General features: G+C 37.0%; 1 protein-coding gene across 2 annotated transcripts; it reads left to right on the forward strand.

Moving 5' to 3' along the window:
- The first annotated feature begins 57 nt into the window (after positions 1-57).
- aftphb (aftiphilin b) lies at positions 58-20,567 on the forward strand. 2 transcript variants are annotated; one of them, XM_067367358.1, is made up of 10 exons: positions 58-214; positions 10,914-12,337; positions 12,514-12,674; positions 12,989-13,109; positions 13,337-13,393; positions 14,583-14,681; positions 16,664-16,694; positions 18,318-18,410; positions 18,874-18,997; positions 19,159-20,567. In XM_067367358.1, exons 2-10 carry the CDS (start codon positions 10,955-10,957, stop codon positions 19,289-19,291), a joined length of 2,202 nt encoding a protein of 733 aa, XP_067223459.1. In that variant the 5' UTR covers positions 58-214; positions 10,914-10,954; the 3' UTR covers positions 19,292-20,567. The 2 variants fall into 2 exon arrangements, with proteins under 2 accessions (XP_067223459.1, XP_067223458.1); XM_067367357.1 differs by lacking the exon at positions 18,318-18,410 and having other exon boundaries at positions 19,159-20,558.
- The last annotated feature ends 802 nt before the right edge of the window (positions 20,568-21,369 follow it).

Below are 21,369 nucleotides of genomic sequence, written 5' to 3' on the forward strand. Positions count from 1 at the left end.
CAGTGGGCGATAGATCACTGTTTGTGATCTGGCAGAGTGATAATAAAGGTCCCCGGGTCTCCGGTTGCATATTGTTGGACACGGAACTCCGGATGAGCGCAGAAACTGGCAGTGAGAACCGGTTTAACTTTACCCAGACAAGACAAGACGATACTTGTCCTCTCGCTGAACAGGTTGAGAGTCCGTCATGATCATCCATAGCGGATAGGTGAAGGTAAGAATAATGAGCGGCTTTCGCTGTTGTCAAACCACTTAACGTAGATTGCACGACAGTAGCGTCTAATGACCAATTTTGTGGCATTGTCTATGGCAGTCCTAACTTTAACATTAGTGTTACAGCAATGTCCTTAGATGTGTTTTTCTGAGGCGTTAAGTGGATTAGAAAGCACACCGGCTGATGACAGCCGTCTCGTGTCACAATGCCAAAACAGACGTGACAGCTCGTGGAAAATACTTCCTCTAGTCGAGGTGCAAGTTAAAAGAATATTTAATCTAAAAATGAACACTGTCATATGTTTCTCATCTTCATGTTGTTTCAACCCTTTTTTTTTCTTCACACGGAACACAAAATATGCTAGGCAGAATGTCAGTCGCAGTCACCATTCACTGTCACTGTATGCAGAAAATATGCAATGAAACCAAGTACAAAGATTCTCAGGCTGTCATCTTTTACTTTCATTGCTTCTTTTTTTTTGTATTGTAATATGTTTAAAAACAGCTCATTTTGTGTTCCAGAGAAGAAAAAAACTTCTTCAATATATAATCTATGCAGTTTTGAAATCCTTATACAATATCTGTCTGTTTATCTCTGTCTATATATATAAAGCAGAAGGCCGAAAACCACCTGATTTGCATTATCATGGTATCTAGATGTTTGTGTTTTGTCAGTTGTCTGCTCTGTGGCATTACCCTTTGGCAGTATATTTGCTGCAATCAAGGTGGGATACGGGTAAGGTTAGGGACAGGTTTGGTGTTATGGTTAGGTTTAAAGGGGACCTATTATGCCCCATTTTACAAGATATAAAATAAGTCTCTGATGTCCCCTGAGTGTTTATGTGAAGTTTTAGCTCAAAATACCCAACAGATAATTTTTTATGGCATGTTAAAATTGCCACTTTTTGGGGTTGAGCAAAAACGTGCCGTTTCAGTGTGTGCCCTTTAAATGCAAATGAGCTGCTGTGCTCGGCCTAAGAGGGCGGAGCTTCAAGAGCTCATTCTCCGGTGTCAGGATTCAGTCAGGACGCGCTATAATGTCAGAAACGAATACATGCTGCATGGAGATAGAACAGGTGTAGTTTAGTTAAATTACGGCTATAACTTTTTATTGTCTTCTTCCACCATATTAGTACAAGCCTGTTGTACCGGACCTAGGGCTGGGCGATATATCGCATGCGATTGTCACGCGCATTCCGTCAGTAAAGCCGGTTCCCTGATTACCGCTAAATCGCCATCACCTCCTTTCAAATGGAGCTCTATTTAATAGACAGAACCGTAGTTCACTGACAAGCTACGCAATATCGCATTCATTATCGCAGATGAATCGCCTTCGATAATGAACGCGATATTGCGTAGCTTGTCAGTTATCTACGGCTCTGTCTATTAAATGCCGCTCCATTTGAAAGGAGGTGATGCCGATTTAGCGGTAATCAGGGAACCGGCTTTACTGACGAAATGCGCGTGACAATCGCATGCGATATATCGTGCAGCCCTAACCGGACCAAAATTTTACATGAGTACAACTTTACAATGAGTTTTATGATGTTTATTGTACTTCACACAAAAGATGAAGCATCTGTTTTCACTCTAGAAAATCACTGTAAGAGCTTAATAAAATACAGTGCAAGTGTGCACTAAAATATTATCCATAAACTCTCTCTCCCTTGCATTATCATCAACATACACAGCGAATTACACAGAAACAGTCATTACAACTAACAGCAAACAAATATATAAAGACCTTATGACTTTTCGTGTGGTGCTTAATAAACTGGCAAACTTTATATCCATAAATCAACTCTGATGAACTGTAATAAAGTGCTCTCTTTTATGGGGATTAAAAAAAAGGAGTGGTTGGATTTTTATCATTATAAGGTGGTTGTGTACACACACTGCCAACACACATTTATGTTAAAATTTTGCATAATAGGTCCCCTTTAAGGGGTAGGAGTTGGGTCAACAGTGTAATGATAGATTAAAGAAGATAATTAGAGACATATGGCACAATACTACGTTATATGGCTAAAACTATGTGGATAATCTAATAAATGGCTTCGGCTATTCTAGTGATTTCTATGAAGACAAATCTTAACACTACACAGCAGTCACCATTGTGGAAAATGAAAGCAGTTTTGTCAAAACTTTTACAAAGCTAGTAGATCTACAAAAACTATAATCAGGTGACAGATGCTGGATGATTATTCTAGAACTCAAGATAACTCTGTTAAAAACAACACTTGTAGACTAACACTTATAGTAATTGATTTATCAATATCAATGCAATGCCCTTGATTACATTTGAGTGATCCATAAAACACAAACTTAGATGATTCGTGTTTCAAATAATTAATGAGGTGAGAGTTCAGCTGGCAACTTTTTTTTGTCCTGTTTTACATAATTACAATGACAAAGTTATGCAAGCCAAAACCTTTAAAGTCAGCATCCCGTGAACGAGGCATGACGATCTAATGGACACTGTTAAGTAATCTGATTCTGACTGGAGGAAAAAACTAAATTAGGTCACACAGTAGCCTAACCTACATACTGCCATGGTCAGTGAGCATGTAGCAAATACAATAAAGAGGCATGTGACGCAGAACAATACAAAGAGACTTTAATGAACACTTCGAGAATACTACACACTCACATATAACATTAATGCAAGGAAACTAGTATTTACAATCATTTCTGATAGCACGTGAAGGCACAGAGGATGGTCAATAACAGAAACAGGGAACAGGTGTGTAACTAACCAGAGAGCATGGAAACTAACTAGAACTCAGGCAGAGACAGTGACAATGAAACTAAACAGAACAGGATAATGAAACTAAACAAGACCCATGATGTGACACATACGCTACCTTTCAAACATTAGGGGTGGGTTTAAATGTTTTTATTTTTTTATGCTTTCCAAGACTGCATTTATTTGATCAAAATACAGTAAAAAAGTAATATTGTGAAATATTTCTACAATTCAAAATAACAGTTTTCTATTTTAATATATTTTAAAATGTAATAATTTTTTCCCGTGAGGGGAAAAGCTGTATTTTCAGCAGCCATTACTCCAGTCTTCAGTGTCACATGATCTATCAGAAATCATCCTTAAAAAATAATATTGTTGTATTAATAATGTGTCTTATTAATAACAATAATAATAAAACATTATTCATATTTTTTTGTGGAAACTGATGTATATTGTTTAGGGCTCTTTGATGAATTTAAGTAATTTTTTATAATTTGTGACATTATAAATGTTTTTACCATCACTTTTGATCTATTTAATGCATCCTTGTAGAACAGGGTGTCAAACTCATTTTAGGATGAGGGCCAGATTGGAAAAAAATAACCATGTGCGGGCTGAATTATTTAAAAAAAAAAAACATAAAACAACAAATTAATTTGCAAGAAAAGTAGTACACTGCTCCTTAAATCTGTGTTTGTTTTTACAATGAAAAAAACTATTAGATTTTTTAAATAATGCTTTATTTAATGTTTTTATTAGTGATGCACCTATTTTGATTTTTCATGGCCAATTTCAATTTTTTTAGTAGCAAATTGGCTGATTCTGATACTGGTTGCAGATTTTTTTTAAAGCAAATTTATTTGTTGTTTATTTGGTTAAAAAAATATGTGTAGCTCTTTGATATTAGAGGCAAACACTGCATTTAATTGTAGGTGCCATAGAATTAAAAATTGAATTTATCTTGGCATAGTTAAATAACAAGAGTTCAGTACATGGAAATGACATACAGTGAGTCTCAAACACCTTGTTTCCTCCTTCTTATATAAATCTCATTTGTTTAAAAGACCTCCGAAGAACAGGCGAATCTCAACATAACATCGACTGTTACGTAACAGTCGGGGTCATTAATATGTACGCCCCCAATATTTGCATATGCCAGCTCATGTTCAAGGCATTACACAAGGGCAGCCAGTATTAACATCTGGATCTGTGCACAGCTGAATCATCAGACTAGGTAAGCAAGCAAGAACAATAGTGAAAAATGGCAGATGGAGCGATAATAACTGACATGATCCATGATAACATGATATTTTTAGTGATATTTGTAAATTGTCTTTCTAAATGTTTCGTTAGCATGTTGCTAATGTACTGTTAAATGTGGTTAAAGTTACCATCGTTTCTTACTGTATTCACGGAGACAAGACTCGCTATTTTCATTATTAAACACTTGCAGTCTGACTAGGCATGTGACGGTATCAAATTTTCATGTTGCGATTAATTGATGAAGCTTTTATCACGGTATACGGTATTATTACGGTATTAAAATAAGTTGCAAAACCATTTTTGTCATAGTTTAACTGGTTTAAGAACTCTTTTTGTAATAAAACAAAAACAACTCTGACTGAAATTTTCAAACAGATTAAAATGCAAAAGAAGGCTATAAAGAACAACAGATAACACTTCACTCTATTTAATGCATTAACTAAGATTAAGCAATAGCTACATTTGTTACAGAAAGTGTTATTTTTTGTTAATGTTAGTTTAGAAACACAACTGATCATTGTTAGTTTTATCTCAGGTCCATTAAATAAATTATTTTGATTTTAGTAATGTTATTAAATAGTAACTAAGAAATTAACATTAATTAATAATAATTAATACTTTATAAGTATTTTTATTGTCAGTTTAGTGATGAATTCATGAATTAACATGTTAACTAATGAAGCTGTATGTTTTCAAAGTTTTACTGAACAATAACAAATAATCAGAACATTTCTAATCATTAGGGCATGTTGTAGTTCAGATTAAAATATAAAAAAATGTTCAGGTTTGAAAATAAATATTCTTTTAAGTCTTTTTTAAGTATTCAGTATTTGGTGCTGTGATGAACAACACTGAGATTACAAAAAAATGAATGGCTGTTTGAAGCATTTTAAAAACTTCACTAGCGCAGTTACTTTGTTTGCACGGTTTCCGTGGTAACCGCTGCACGCTGCTGTTCCATCAGCGCCCTCTGCTGTCAGAGAGTGAACGCGCACTTTCATTCAGCTCGTCTCCTTCACTGGTTCCGCCATGTGCTTCTCGTGCACATTGGGATTGTTTACATCTGAGCACGTGTCCTTTTGACGCAGAATACAGCGGTGTTGCGCATTTTATACGATTGATGGGTAAAGTATTCTTAATTGCCTTATAAAAAATTAATAATTGGTAATAAATTATTATTTACGGTATTCTGAAGTGCCGACGATTACAATATTGTGCATATTCATTATCGCGATTTATCGCATTACCAAATATTGGCACAAGTCTAAGTCTGTATAATTCATAAACACAACTTCATTCTTTATAAATCTCTCCAACAGTGTGTAATGTTAGCTTTAGCTACGGAGCACTATCAAACTCATTCAGAATCAAATGTAAACATCCAAATAAATACTATACTTACGCGATTAGACATGCTGCATGACGAACACTTTGTAAAGATCCATTTTGAGGGTTATATTAGATGTGTGAACTTTGTTTATGCTGATTAAGGCAAGCGCAAGCTCCGTGGGCGGGGAGCGTGAGCATTTAAATATTTAATGATGCCCCAAAATAGGCAAAAAAATCTATGGGGTATTTGAGCTGAAACTTCACAGACACATTCAGGGGACACCTTAGACTTATAATACATCTTTTAAAAAGATGTTCTATGGCACCTTTAAATTATTGTGTAATTTCAAGATTAACAGCAAAAACAGCATGTTCTGACTTTAGGTTTGTGAAATTATGCTACATGAGACACCTGCGCAAAACAAAATCAGCAGACGGACTGAATGAAAATGCAAATTCACTCTCTGACAGTAGGTGGCGCTTATAACAGCAGTTATATATAATTTCCATAGTTACCGCTATACACAAAGCAGAGCTGTACTTTTAGGCTACTACTTTATAAGGAGATAAGAGGAAAAGCCATCAAAATTTTTCTGAAGACAGTTCCCTTCAGAGATACATTCATATCAACCCCAATTCAATATTTATATAATTCTTCCTATTTTTCACGAACAGTGAGCTTGTGCATGGTACAGTATTTTCTCCGCTGGCGCGTCTGTTCTCCTTTTTGTGTCCGTATTCAGCATGTGCCTGCGTAACATCCTGTTTACAGACTTTGTAAATATTTACACATAAATGAAATTTTGGGAAATTATTACAAACCACTTTGTTTGCAAGCCCAGAATAAAGATTGACCAAAATAAAAATAAAAAACGTTTCGTTTTTTGGACAGTGGACTTGTGCAGCTCTGTTTTTTTTTTTTATTAGTCCATATCATTCTCCGTGCCAGATTGGACACCCCTGTTGTAGAATGAGGTTGTAGAAGTATTAATATCTTTACAAAAAAAATCTTACTGACCCCAAATCTTTGAACTGTAGCATACTGTGGCTTTTGTGTTTAATTTTTTGTGTTAAATTAAATTTGTAGTGAAGTTTAAAGCACACTCTTATGTAAACTGCACAGACGTTCTTGGTTTCTGGAAAATCACAGTCTGAAAATTTCCCTATAAAAGTCAGTTACACAAACACAAAAGTACATCGATATGAATTTGGGCCAATATAATTTGAAATATTTGCCTACTAGCCCACATACTGGAGTATTTAGTTTGCCTCGGGCAAACAGACACGCTCACATACACACGCACACTGTGTAAACACTGATATGTCCTCTTTGAAGGGAGTGTAAACTGATGAGGAAACCCAATCCACTTCCTTTGTGCTCTCAGACAAACAGCACGGACTCAGAGCTGGAGCCCAAACACTGAGGGACAAAAACTCCATGCATCTACTGCCTATAAAATCATTAAGAATCCAGATTTAGCCTAATCCACAATTCAGAAGGTTTTATAACTAGGAAATGACTAGGAATGTCATGTCCAGCACAATCCACAAAACCAGTTTGGGGGATATTTGTCTACCCTCATGATCACACTGGAAAGACTGCTGAGGTGGTCATACCAGAGATTAATCAGTATATGTTTGTTTGGAACAGAAACATTAAATGTTTATGCCAAAAATAAGGATGTTTAAAAAAGATCATTCAGAGTTTCAACCTATTTCAGGGTCTCAACAAATTTTTTTGACCAATGAATTTCCAGGAATTTTTAAGGACGTTTTTAGTAGGGCTGCATGATATATCACATGAGATTGTCATGCGCATTTCGTCAGTAAAGCCGGTTCCCTGATTACCGCTAAATCGCCATCACCTGCTTTCAAATGGAGCGGCATTTAACAGACAGAGCTGTAGATCACTGACAAGCTACGCAATATCGCGTTCATTATCGAAGGCGATTCATCTGCAATAATGAATGCGATATTGCGTGGCTTGTCAGTGATCTACGGCTCTGTCTATTAAATGGCGCTCCATTTGAAAGCAGGTGATGGCGATTTAGCGGTAATCGGTGAACCGGCTTTACTCAGTCAGCCCTAGTTTTTAGTCAATATACTCTCACAAAGAATAATCTCTTGCATAAATAGGACACAGATGCTTTCACTATAGCAATTTAAATAACTTTTCCCATAATGTTTAAGAAATTATTCATGCCCATCACAGTTTTGAAATGATTTTTTTTTCAAGGTTGTCCATGGATAATTTATTTTAGCTTGTCAAATTTGCCCCTATTTGGGTGTGAGCAAAAACACACAGTTTTTGTGTGTGCCCCTTTAAATACAAATGAGCTGCTGCTCCCAGTCCCCTTCCCAGAAGAGGGCAGAGCTTTATCAGCTCACGCTTCGGATACTCAACAACAACAAAACTGGAGAATCTCACATAACCAAAATGTCAGAAATTGTGAGTAGCTGTGTTCAGACTTACATGTTCAAACCGGAGTCGGACTCTAATGGAGAGACTCAAGAAGAAGTTGCAACCTTTAGAATGCAACTGGACGTGGATACATTTATGTAGCTGTTGTGGAGTCAAGTTGATTCATCGACTAGCAAGTACCGTCATGTTAATCTTTTGTGCAAGTCCAGCAATGAACTGAGCCTCGTTTGTAAAGCAGTTTGGCGTAAAATGATTTGCACAAATATTTAATATTTTACTGACTTCTGCACATTTCCTTCATAAATGAAATTCATCCACAGTGTCCTCAGTACCTCAGATGCCGGGAGTCTACAGAGACTCTTATGTTCGTTGGTACATCCAATAACAGAGCATTTGTAATGTTTTCTTGTGCAGACATTGTATATCTCCAGCTGCTACAGCGAGTAAACAGAAATGGCAGACTGCTGCGGCTCACTTTGGGCGGCATCTATGCTAATAGGACAGATCGTCACCAGTCATGGGCGGGGCTTCCCCTGCTCTTAATCTGTAACTGCACGTTTGGAGAGACTTAAAAGTGAAAAAGTGAATTCTGCACAATAGGTGAACTTTAAGTTATTTGTAATTATTATTTTATTACAGTAATTCCACTGAAAACAGACCTTAATGTTTAGTGCTTCAGTAAAGGCTGGAATGATTCACATGACTTCTAAAATATGAATATATTTTAAAGGGGTCATGAACTGCGTTGTTTTATTGTCTTATAATGTTTCCTGGGGTGCACTTATAATATTAGTATGCTTTTTACATCAAAAATTGTCATAATGTAGAAATAAAAGGCATTTTTCCTTCCCTGGTTTTAGCCCTCTGGTTTGAACGCTCTGTTTTAAGGGGCGTGTCTGCTGTGAGACTTCAGTGTAAATGCCCACTGCTGTGATTGGCTGACATCTTTCCATTTGAAATTCTCTCTAGTTTTGCATATCAGTCACGACAACCTCGCACTGTTTGAATGATAGCTTCAGCGCACGCTGCTCCAACGATTGCAAATGGAGCTTTCTTTGATCGCTTTCTTTATATAATTTAATCACTGTTAAATAAATGATTTTTTTCATCCTGTTAAGAGAAACAACACTAAGTTGATGTTTAGTCACGGGTTTGATTTACTGACACCAACAAAGAACATCTTACTGTACATGAATTATTACATTTCAGATCAGGCATTAGATTTAACACAGTTGTTGCATTACTGTCGAGTCCAGGCACTGCACAATATTTTGTAATCCTCAACAGCATGTTATTGCTTGGTAGCTCGATCTGGTTTAGTACCACATAGGCCTATGTTACTTATGCGCAAATCGGTGGGCGGGGCTAAAGAGGCAGCGATGAAGTAGGTGTTGATCTTCTTCTGCGGAGGCGGTGCTTGCTGCCCTTTGACGTCATAGATCCCCACTTTGAAAAACCTGTTGTTTGCTGGGTCTGGTGTCAATAAAAGCTTTTATTGAACTAGCAAGGAAGTTTTCAGTGCTGAAACATACAGGATATTCTTATAGTATGATGACCTCTTATATATCATAAGCTCAAGAAATCAGTTCATCACCCCTTTAAAACATTACACATCATACATTGCCAACTTTGCAAATGATTACTGTACATGGTTACTCAATTGGTTACTGGGCATATGAGGATCACACACTACCAGTCACAACAACAAGTTGTTCTAGAATACACATGAAGCTACGATATGTGTTTTAAAATCAGGTCAAAAGATCAAAAAAGGCTGAAATCCTTCGACTGGATGGAAGGAATCATAGTTTGATGCTTAAAAAAAAAATCAAAGCCTGTGCCCATCATACACTATGCAATTTTCTGTGAAATCTGTCAACTTAGACTGCCCAAAATCTGCAGACTGCCTGTGACTCTTTAAATAATTAGAGTTGCCTCCTCAAAAATCTGACCAAAAGTGTATTCCAGACTGAAGGCAAGTTCTTCCACATTAGACTGTGTATTTATTTCATTATGAATAAGAAAAGGTCCTCCCCACACTGTTGCAACAATGATAAAAACGCCGTTCTCCAGATTGTATGCTGTCAGAAACTTCTATAATCAAGAAACATGAACCTACTGAAACTAGTGAAAAGTGAATTTGCATATGATCACTCATTGATTTTCCTTATTGCACCAACGTTGTACTCTACACCAGGGTAATGAGTTTGTAGACAAACAGTTAAATATTAGTAGTTGTTGTTACTTTAACCATCATGTGAGACCTAGAACTATTCAATAATTGGAGGTCATTTTGCTGTTTGTGGACAAACTAAGAAGTGTTACTCTCTGCAGCTTTCTTCAAACTGTGCCCTAGATTTAGCCCATGAAAGGGGGGTTACATGTAAAGTGCTGGTAAATTATGAATGGGCTGCTCTCTGATCTAGCAGTGCTGACCGCTTTAGCCTGAAGCTCGTCACATGTATTTTACGTTTGTATTATTTCTGCTTTTAGTGTTCACTCATAAAATACCAAGTAGTGCATTATTAAGATATATTAAATATGTAGTAATTTCAGATGAGGGGAAATAAAAGTGTTGGCTAAACAAAGAGAGCTGATACAGTTCAAATAGTTAGAAATTTAAATGTTTTTCTTTAAATTCAAATATAAATGAATTATAAAATTCAAAATCAAAATATTAGAAATAAATCACTGGTTCTAGTTAATTTGGCTGTTGTATTATTTTTCATGGTGCAGATGTCTGTAAAATGTCTAATAATAAAATCTAATAATACGCATGTCTAATAATGCTAATCAAAAGAGCTGATTATTTTGGCTAAAGTGGGGTCAGCCAGAGTTATTTCATAATTTTTGCTGAATTACAGGTGAATTTTGTTCTTGACCAATAACAGGTCAAGTTTTCTCTAATTGTATTTTTGTCTCTTCTCTTTTTTTCTCCAGGGTGTGTCTGTGCATGTGGCCTCAGGTGGCGCAAGAGGACCATGGAGCCCGATGTCATCCGTCTGTACTCTTCCTCTCCCCCTCCACTGGATGAGGCTGGAGAGGAAGAAGAGGAGGATGAGTTTGGTGAGTTTGGGGGTTTTGATGGCGGAGGAGTGTCGTCCAGTTTCAGCTTCTCAGACATCGACACGCCCACAACATTCAGCCAGTCAAACGCGCTGGAGGAGTCCCCACCTGACCTATACATCAAATCCATACAGAATGTTGCTGTATCGGAGAAGAGTGGATGGGCTAACAACGAGAAAAAAATGGTAGGAGAATCTATAAGTAGTGTCGAGAAAACAGAGAAGGAATTATCTGAGATTGTCACAAATGGTGTGACGTTCTTCGATCAGAAGGTGTTCTCTGCTGAACATGGTCAGAACTCTCCCTCAATACTTCCTGATGTCCGAATCAGCAGCACAGGCGATGGACAAATCCTCAGTAATGGCTACAGTGAGTCTTGTATAAATTCAGAACTGGACAGAGCTCTTCCCTCACGCTTTCAAAGCGCCGACACTGAAGTACACTCTGGACTGGACGTCAACGTAGTTGATGCGTTAGACAGAAACCAGTTAATTAACCAAATGGACAATCTGACAGACTCAAACAATCACTCATCCCATAAAGAAGCATCTGAACCTGGAGAGACAGAAGTGAGACTGGAGCTATGTGGCGACTCCCAGTCGTCTAGTTGTAGAGATGCACAAGAATCTGATGGTGAGCATACAGAAAGGGAGAACTTTGTTGTTTGTGGTGACGCAGGTTCTCTGGATGGGTCTGCAGACTGTGTTGACATAGCCGAAACAGAGACGGCTCCCTCCATGGATGTGGATCTAATTTCTGACACACAACTAAGTGGAAACGTAAAAGAAATTCATGGATCATTCGCAAACACAGAGGTGGAAGAAGATAAGGACATTGAGTTATCCGCAGACCCCACAGCCGATGAGGATTTTGGCGATTTCAGAGATGCAGCTCAGGGTTTTGCAGACTTCAGCCGGACTGAATCTATAACCCAGGAAGGATTTCCTGAATTTGTCACGGCAATGTCCAGGTGCTCCACGGATGATGAGTTTGGTGACACGGACACCCTGAAGGACTTCAAGGAGGAAGATGAGCTGGCTGAGGAAGCAGCGGACAATGAAGGAGCTTTTTGTTCTGAGTTGCCTCCCAGCGACAGTTTTGCCGACTTTAGTTCAGCTCCACTTGGAGGAGTGGCGGTGGGAGGGCAAGACAACTGGACTGCATTTGGACCACATAAAGGCATGGAAGAGGAACAGGATTCATGGGCCGCATTTGGGGAGGAACAGAGCACTTACCTGGGTGAAGAAGAACGAGATGTTGAGACAGCGCCCTCTAGTGGTGACCTCCAGGGTAGCACTGTGAGTCATTTTGATGTTAATCACAATTCATGTCAATTATTTTTGTTAAAATGAATTAGAATGAATGAATTAAAATGAATAGTTCAATTAATGGATTTAAGTCTAATTGAAATCAAACCATAAAATGTGTGTAAAAAGTTTAGATGAACTGCACCCTGAGTTTTCATCTCTTACAGGTTGAGTTCAGCTGCAAATTACAGCATCTCTTCAGAACTGCCTTCCCTTCAAACATCCATTCTGAGGTCAGCGGGGTTACTGAGGTCCTGCCCCTCCACGAATTCCTGCAGGCTCAGGATCCTCAGGAGCAAAGGGATCCGAGCAGCTCTTTGGCACAGGAGTAAGAACTTAATTTGGCTACAAGCCTCTTTTGCACTTATTTCCAGAATATAGTTGCATATTTGGGCTTGCTAGTATGAAAACCTATTCTTACTGTACTAAAAATGTCTTTATATCTCACAATTGTGACTTTATTTGTTGTAATTGTAACTTCATATTTCACAATGTGAGTTTATTTCTTATTTTACCCTGAGGCTGTTTCCATTAATAAGAGCTCCATGACTAATGTTTAAATATATCCTGTGTGTTTGGTTTTACTAGTTTTAGAGAAAGAACTCAGGGTATGAAGGTCTTGGTTCATTTTTCTTTCTGCAGGAATTCATTGGCCTTGTGGTGCCACCTTCAGGACATCCTCGGCTCTCATGGCCTTAAATTCAAGTGGGCAGGTTCCCATAGCAACAGAATTCTTTTGGACTGCCTAGGAATCAGGAATATTGTGAGTTCTTGAAAGTACATACTTCATAGACATGCAGTGTTGTCAATCACAGCTGGTTTCTCTCTCATGTGAAGTATATTTCTAGTCAGTAAACACTGATAAACAGACATTCACAGGGTTTAATGGTGGCTAATTAGTGCTAACTTTTTTTTACTATTTCTTTTATTTTTTGATTTGACTTTTTTTTGCTTTTTTCTGTCTATTTATTTTTCTTATTCCTCTGATAGTTGTTCACTGGAGACAAGCAGCAGCCAGTGATCGTGCCTATGTTTGCTGCCGGACTGGTGAGTAAAGTGCTAAGTCCTAAACCCCAAAAACATAATATTGTGAAATATTATTATAGCTTTCTTACTGTTATCTATGTTAAAGGGTTAGGTCACCCAAAAATGAAAATTCTGTCATTTATTACTCACCCTCATGCCGTTCCACATCCGTAAGACCTTCATTGATCTTCAGAACACAAATTAAGATATTTTAGTTGAAATCCAATGGCTCAGTGAGGCCTGCATAGGGAGCAATGTCATTTCCTCTCTCAAGATCCATAAAGGTACTAAAAACATATTTAAATCGGTTCATGTGAGCACAGTGGTTCAATATTAATATTATAAAGCGACGAGAATATTTTTAGAGCGCCAAAAAAAAAACTAAACAACTAACATAAAGTGATGGCCAATTTCAAAACACTGCTTCATGAAGCATTGGAGCATAAATGAATCAGTGTGTCGAATCATGATTCAGATCGCGTGTCAAACTGCCAACAGCTGAAATCACGTGACTTTGGTGCTCCGAACCGCTGATTCGATACACTGATTCATTTGTGCTCCGATGCTTCCTGAAGCAGTGTTTTGAAATCGGCCATCACTAAATAAGTCATTATTTTGTTTTTTTTAACGCACCAAAAATATTCTTGTCGCTTTATAATATTAATATGGAACCACTGTACTCACATGAACCGATTTAAATATGTTTTTAGTACCTTTATGGATCTTGAGAGAGGAAGTGTCATTGCTCCCTATGGAGGCCTCACGGAGCCATCGGATTTCAACTAAAATATCTTAATTTGTGTTCTGAAGATTAATGAAGGTCTTACGGGTGTGGAACGGCATAAGGGTAAGTAATAAATGACAGAATTTTCATTTTTGGGTGAACTAACCCTTTAACATATTTTAAAATTTAAGTTATTCCTCTGATGGCAAAGCTGAATTTTAAGCATCATTACTCATGAGTTGAAAACAGTTGTGCTGCTTAATGTTTTTATGAAAACTCTGATACAGTTTTTTCAGGACTGTTTTATGAATACAAAGTTCAAATTAACAGCATCTTTAAATAATTTGTAACATTATAAATGTGTTTACTGCCACTTTTGATCAATTTAATGTATTTTTGCTGAATGAAAACGGTAGTATATATAATCTTCTTTTTTTTTGTGTATGTGATTTTTGTTTTCATCAATCATCTCTCCCTTCTTCTCAGGGAATGCTGGAACCCACCAAAGAGTCTCAAAAATCTCCAGCCTCCCCTGCACTTTTCCCTTCTACTCCTGTGGAGAGTGGAAATATTCTATGCACTCAGGTGAGAAGTGTGCATAACACACATAGATATGTTATCTCTCTCTCTCTCTCTCTCTCTCTCTCTCTCTCTCTCTATATATATATATATATATATATATATATATATATATATATATATAATATATATATATAATACATACACACACACACACTTTATTGCCAAAAGTATGCTCCAAAGCATTGAATTCAGGTGTTCCAGTCACTTCCATGGCCACAGGTGTATAAATTCAAGCACCTAGGCATGCAGACTGCTTCTACAAACATTTGTGAAAGAATGGGTCGCTCTCAGGAGCTCAGTGAATTCAAGCGTGGTACCGTGATAGGTTGCCACCTGTGCAATAAGTCCATTCGTGAAATTTCCTCACTACTAAATAGGCCACGTAAAATTACAGAGCGGGGGCAGCGCATGCTGAGGCACACAGTGCACAGAAGTCGCCAACTTTCTGCAGTCAATAGCTACAGACCTCCAAACTTCATGTGGCCTTCAGATTAGCTCAAGAACAGTGTGTAGAGAGCTTCATGGAATGGGTTTCCATGGCCGAGCAGCTGCATCCAAGCCTTACATCACCAAGTGCACTGCAAAGCGTCGGATGCAGTGGTGTAAAGCACACCACCACTGGACTCTAGAGCAGTGGAGACGTGTTCTCTGAAGTGACGAATCACGCTTCTCTGTCTGGCAATCCAATGGACGAGTCTGGGTTTGGCAGTTGCCATGAGAACGGTACTTGCCTGACTGCATTGTGCCAAGTGTAAAGTTTGGTGGAGGGGGGATTATGGTTTGGGGTTGTTTTTCAGGGGTTGGGCTTGGCCCCTTAGTTCCAGTGAAAGGAACTCTTAATGCTTCAGCATACCAAGACATTTTGGACAATTTCATGTTCCCAACTTGTGGGAAAAGTTTGGGGATGGCCCCTTCCTGTTCCAACATGACTGCGCACCAGTGCATAAAGCAAGGTCCATAAAGACATGGATGAGCGAGTTTGGTGTGGAGGAACTTGACTGGCCTGCACAGAGTCCTGACCTAATCCCGATAGAACACATTTGGGATGAATTAGAGCGGAGACTGTGAGCCAGACCTTCTCGCCAACATCACTGCCTGACCTCACAAATGTGCATGGATGTCATTAAAGTTCATGTGTACATGAAGGCAGGTGTCCCAAAACTTTTGGCAATATAGTAAATGCGTCTATGGCTATATATATATATATATATATATATATATATATATATATATATATATATATATATATATATATATATATATATATATATATATATATATATATATATATATATATATATATATATATATATATATATATATATATATATGCTACCGTTCAAAAGTTTGGGATCTGTAAGATTTTGAATGTTTTTAAAAGAAGTTTTGTCTGCTCACCAAGGCTGCATTTATTTCATTAAAAATACATTAAAAACAGTAATAGTGTGAATAATATTGTAATATTATTACAATTTAAAATTATTTTTTTATTTGAAAATATTTTAAATGTTATTTATTCTTGTGTTGCCAAAGCTGAATTTTTTGCATCATTACTCCAGTCTTTCAGTCCTGAAAAAGAAGTACACAACTGTTTTCAACATTGATAATAATAACCAATATTTCTTGAGGAACTAATCATCATATTAGAATGATTTCCTAAGGATCATGTGACACTGAAGACCAGATTAATGCTGAAAATTCAGCTTTGCCATCACAGGAATAAATTACTTTGTAAAATATATTCAAATAGAAAATAGTTATTTTAAATTGTAAAAGTAGTTCACAATATTACTGTTTTTACTGTATTTTTAATTAAATAAATGCAGCCTTGGTGAGCAGACGAAACTTCTTTTAAAAACATTAAAAATCTTTGATCCCAAACTTTTGTCTTTAGATTTTCTGTAATTTTTGGTCATTCTGTCACTCTTAAAAGTTGATTGAAAAGTACTTTGTATGCTTGCTAAACTACATTTGTTATACTGCAGGTGGCGCCCTCTTTGGCCCTTAGTATTGACGGTACGTCTTTTCGCCGTTCCTCCTTCTCTAGAGTTCAAGAAAAAGCCACTCGTCACTCACGGCAGAAATCCTACTCCTGATGCAGCCTCGCTTATCATCCCTGTCTGAGCACTTCTCTTCTCTCTCACGACACTTTTCTCTCCATTTTTCAAACTTCCTTTTCCCTTCACAATTCACACACCACTTAGGAAAGTTTCTCTCCTGTTTTATAAGTGTTAATTTAACACTAAACTAGCATTAGCAGAACAATTTGAGAAGTAACTGTCCAATTTCTATTTATGATCCAAAGAAAAGATACAAAGATACAAATCAATTCACCTCAGTTTCCCTTTTTATATATTCGTTTGTGTTTATAACTCTCTCCTCTTGTTTTGCGTCTGGAAGTCCAGGCCCGTGTTACTATGTTGTCCAAACTCGTATACACTGAATATGAGTAGGCTGAAGTGTACTACCTCAGATTATAAGTATGCAGCTTCATATGCAGTTATTTATTACCTTGCCATTATATGCAAGACTTGAGATAAAGAGAACTATACCCAATATTAAATACATTCTCAACCAATTTAGTCCCTGTGCACCAGCTGCTGTCTCAGGTTTGACTAAAAAAAAGAGATCTTTTTTGGAATAGCTGACCTTACTGCTGGTACTTACTTGAAGCCATTGCATAGCACTCGTTGGCTGAAATTAAAGAAGAAATACCACCTCATTTTCAAAGATTTACATACAGATGCTACAACTCACTGAGATGCTGTTTTAAAATTGTGAAGGTTTAATTAAGTGGGGATTTCTGTGATACAGTCTATATTCATGTATAATTCTGTCTTTCCTTCTTTCCTTACTGTCTCAAAACCCACTGTGACTGGCAGTGAAATATTCATTAATGCACTTTCTTGACCAACTTAACTTGCAAACTGTGATTAAAAAAAACTTTTGCCCAATCTTAATGGAACGTTCTGGGTTCAATACAAGTTCAGTCCATAGAATTTGTGGCATAATGTTGACAGCTACAGTTGATTACCACAGAAAATATTTTCAACTCGTCCCTTCTTATTTCATTTTTGTTGAAAAAAGCAAAATTGTGCTTACATTTTTGTTTTGGCTATACATATATATTTTTAAACAGTGTTTTTTAAGGTTTCCTTCTATTGCAGTTGCCTTGATATTTTGCTTTTTTTTATATTGAGGGATAAGTCAATAATTTTCAGTAATAATCAGCATTATGCCACAAATTTCAAGCTTAAATTGTATGAAGAAAAATCCTTTAACCAAAATTGAGCTCTTTTTCTGGATATAAATTTTTTTCCAGTTATGTTGCACCAAATCGTTGTTAAATCTGTCAATAAATATATTAAACTACAGTATGACTATAGTTTTCTGTTCTGTTTATCTCTTGCTTTCATCTCCCGTCTTATCTTTTTCTGCTTTGTCGCTCCTAAATTCCTTGGTGTTCATCTGCCTTTTCCTTGCTTGTACGCTGTACAGTTAAAAAAAGAAATCATACTGACCCCAATCTTTTGAACAGTAGTGTATGTACTTCTGTTGATATATGGTGAATATCGTGAACTACTAACAACACACTAACCCTGCATGTCTTGCTGTCATTGCTGCGGCTCTCATGTGAAGCACAAGATGGTGGATTCTCAGGGCTAAATTTGGACTATTTTGGGCCTGTGGATGAATGTAGCTCAGATAGTGAAACTGACACTCCACTACCAGGTCAGAACAGAAAGGGTTAATCACGCTGAAGTGACTGGCTTGCTGTGAAAGCTTTCCTTCCTTTTCCCTTGTGTCTGTGATTTCAAAATCAATTTTTAGGGAAGGTTGTCATCTTTAGCATTTGTTGGTACTCTAGCATTCTGTCCCTGATTTCCTCTCTCTGGACTTGCTTATGGTATCTGCCAGTGTGAGTATCTCTGTTTTTCTGCCTTTTAATCTAATGCACAATTGATAGTGATTTGCTTCTCTGTGTCTGGGAAAATCTTAAAGTCTTACTAAGAAAGTGATAGTCTTGCATGACCTTTTATTTTATAGTTTTCTACTGTTTCTGAGAACCTGCTTATGTAGTTTCACTCTCGTTACTGTCAGTATGATGAACTGTTGTTTTAAACAAAGAATGTGTGTGTCTGCATTTTTGTGTGTCTCCTTTTATTTTTAAAAAATATTCTTCCTGTTTATTTAGGTGTTGATCCAGAGATATATGAACTGACTACAGCTAAAATTGAGAACAACACCACTGGTCGAAGCATTGCAGACGCATTTACAAAACTCATGGAGTCTATGGAGAAAACCAGAACAACGGCCAGGTTAGACATATGCATGCATGAATACACATACTTTTAGCATGCCTTAACATGTTGAGCACAACTACATGGCTACTTTATAGCTAGAGATTTAGAAAGGTTCACATTGGGTGTAACTCTGCTGCAATCTCTGAGAAAATGCTCTTTTTGTGCGTGTTTGACAGGAGGCCAGAAAAAGATGAAAAGATAAGCGAAGAAGCAGCAAAGGTCATCGCTATTCTCCCTGACCTGTCCTTCATGCAGGCCAGGGTTCTAATGTTCCCCTCCGTTCTAACTCCAGCAGCCAATCATATATAACCAAACACGGTATCAGCCAATCACCTTTCAAAGAGTTCAAAGTCATTATGGCATCATCATTCATTTAGTTTAAAGACTGCTACAATAAAAATAGATCAAGTCATTGTTTCTTCCAGAAAAAAAAAAATCAAAAATGTAACCTTTTAAAAGCTCCCTATTTCTTCACTTATGCTGTTATTATAGGTTTTTAATTGGATTGAATCACCACGTTATGTGTGAAAATGTTCCTGCTGATTTTTTTCAGCAGAAAAGACACCCACCTTGTCTTTAATACACAGTATATAGAACAGCATATTTACCTTTTATGTCTGATATATGAGTTTATGATTTTATTTTTGAGTGCTGTTTGTGAAAATGTGAGTACTTTTCACTCACTGAGGTGAAATGCAGAATTGCACATTTTACTACTTGAAACCAGAGCCTGTTAATCAGTGATGGGCAACTTCAGTCCTGAGTTTAGCTCCAACCCCTGGTTGCAATATATATATATATATATATATTAATATGTGCTTTTCTTTTTATTTCTCTGTATTGTTTTAATTGTCACTCAGTTCAGTTCTTCCTTTAGCTGATTTGTAACCATTTTATTCTCTTGTAAACTTCATTCAGTATACTACATGTATCTTCTAACCATCCTTTCATTTTAACTGCCTTTAGTTGTTTTGTTTTATTTTCCCACAACTGACAAGCACACAAGAAAAGATTATATTGTCATTTTAATTTTGATAACTTCAATAAGGGAACTGCATATTTCTGTGTGTGTCTGCTTTTTTGTCCTATTAATGTCTTGTCACTGTATTATTTTAAAGGTGAATCTTTTGCACAATCTGATATAATATGAATATGACAGCAGTGCTAATGTCTTAAAGAAAACATGGAAAATGTTTGTACTGTTCCTGTGGAAAAGACTGTATAAAGGAATTTGTGTGACTGTCTTCTGTTGTAAATTTGTATTTTGAAGTTTAACAATAAAAAAGGGCAGATAAATGAGTTATTGTTCCTTTTTTAGATGGTTTCATAAGATTTGCTCGGATACTGTTTGTGTTCTTTGCTAGCCAATATGACACATCTAGCTTCTCTTGTGATTTGTGTATCGGGGGGAGTTGATGTTCCCAAATGTATCTATGCATTTACTGTATACTTTGTACACATTTTTTGTACTATATCAGTTTATTTCTTAATATTCTTAAATGATATGTGAAATATCTTGTTCTCTCTCTCATATTTTCTGCCTTTTCTACACCTTGAAATCATTTGTTATGTGTCTCTCCGTGTTTCATGCAAATAACAAACGTTTCTACTCCAGAGTGATTTCTCTCCCAGAAGGATAACTACCTAGATTGTTGCACAGATACTCTAACTGCAGGTGTCAGAATAAGAGACTCTCTACTGGAGAAAAGATGCACAGGTGATTAGAAGGATTTTGGTATTCTGAATGCTATTTAAACATGATCCTTAAGTGTTTATGGATGGCATTAAACTGATCTGGAGCAGAATGAGTTAACCCGTTCATCTGCGCGCACTGAACCGAGCGCTGCTCCTCGGCGGCCGCATCTCGAGCCCCGGTCCGGTGATCATGTCTGCTAATGGAACCGAGGTAACGCTTACCGACAGCACAGAGATGGAGCAAAGAGTGAGTTATTGTGTTTTTCTTCATTTTCATGCTTACGTTTTACACTAACAAAGCATGCACACAATACAACACATCTGTCAATTTGCAGACGATGGGATGTACGTGATTATCTGATGATGGTCTCTTTTCGAGACGTGAATAAACTGATTTTCGACAGGCGTTCATTCGTTTTTGTTAGGTTTATATATATATATATGTTTATGTTCTGTGGAGCGCAGAAGAAGGATTGGTCTGCTACTGCAGTGTCTCCCCATGACGCAGAAGCGGAATGTTACAGATGTCTGAGCGAATCGATCTTTTGAATCGGATCTTTTAACTGAATCGGTTGAAACAGTTCAACCAAAACGACGGTGAAATTAAAGTAAAATTGGCAGCATATATACAGTATTTTATTCAAACGTGCAAATGTAAATTTAATTTAATATTGCGGATTATATTTAGGTTC

Source organism: Chanodichthys erythropterus, chromosome 18 (genome assembly GCF_024489055.1).
Source record: "Chanodichthys erythropterus isolate Z2021 chromosome 18, ASM2448905v1, whole genome shotgun sequence".
NCBI classification, from domain to species: domain Eukaryota; kingdom Metazoa; phylum Chordata; class Actinopteri; order Cypriniformes; family Xenocyprididae; genus Chanodichthys; species Chanodichthys erythropterus.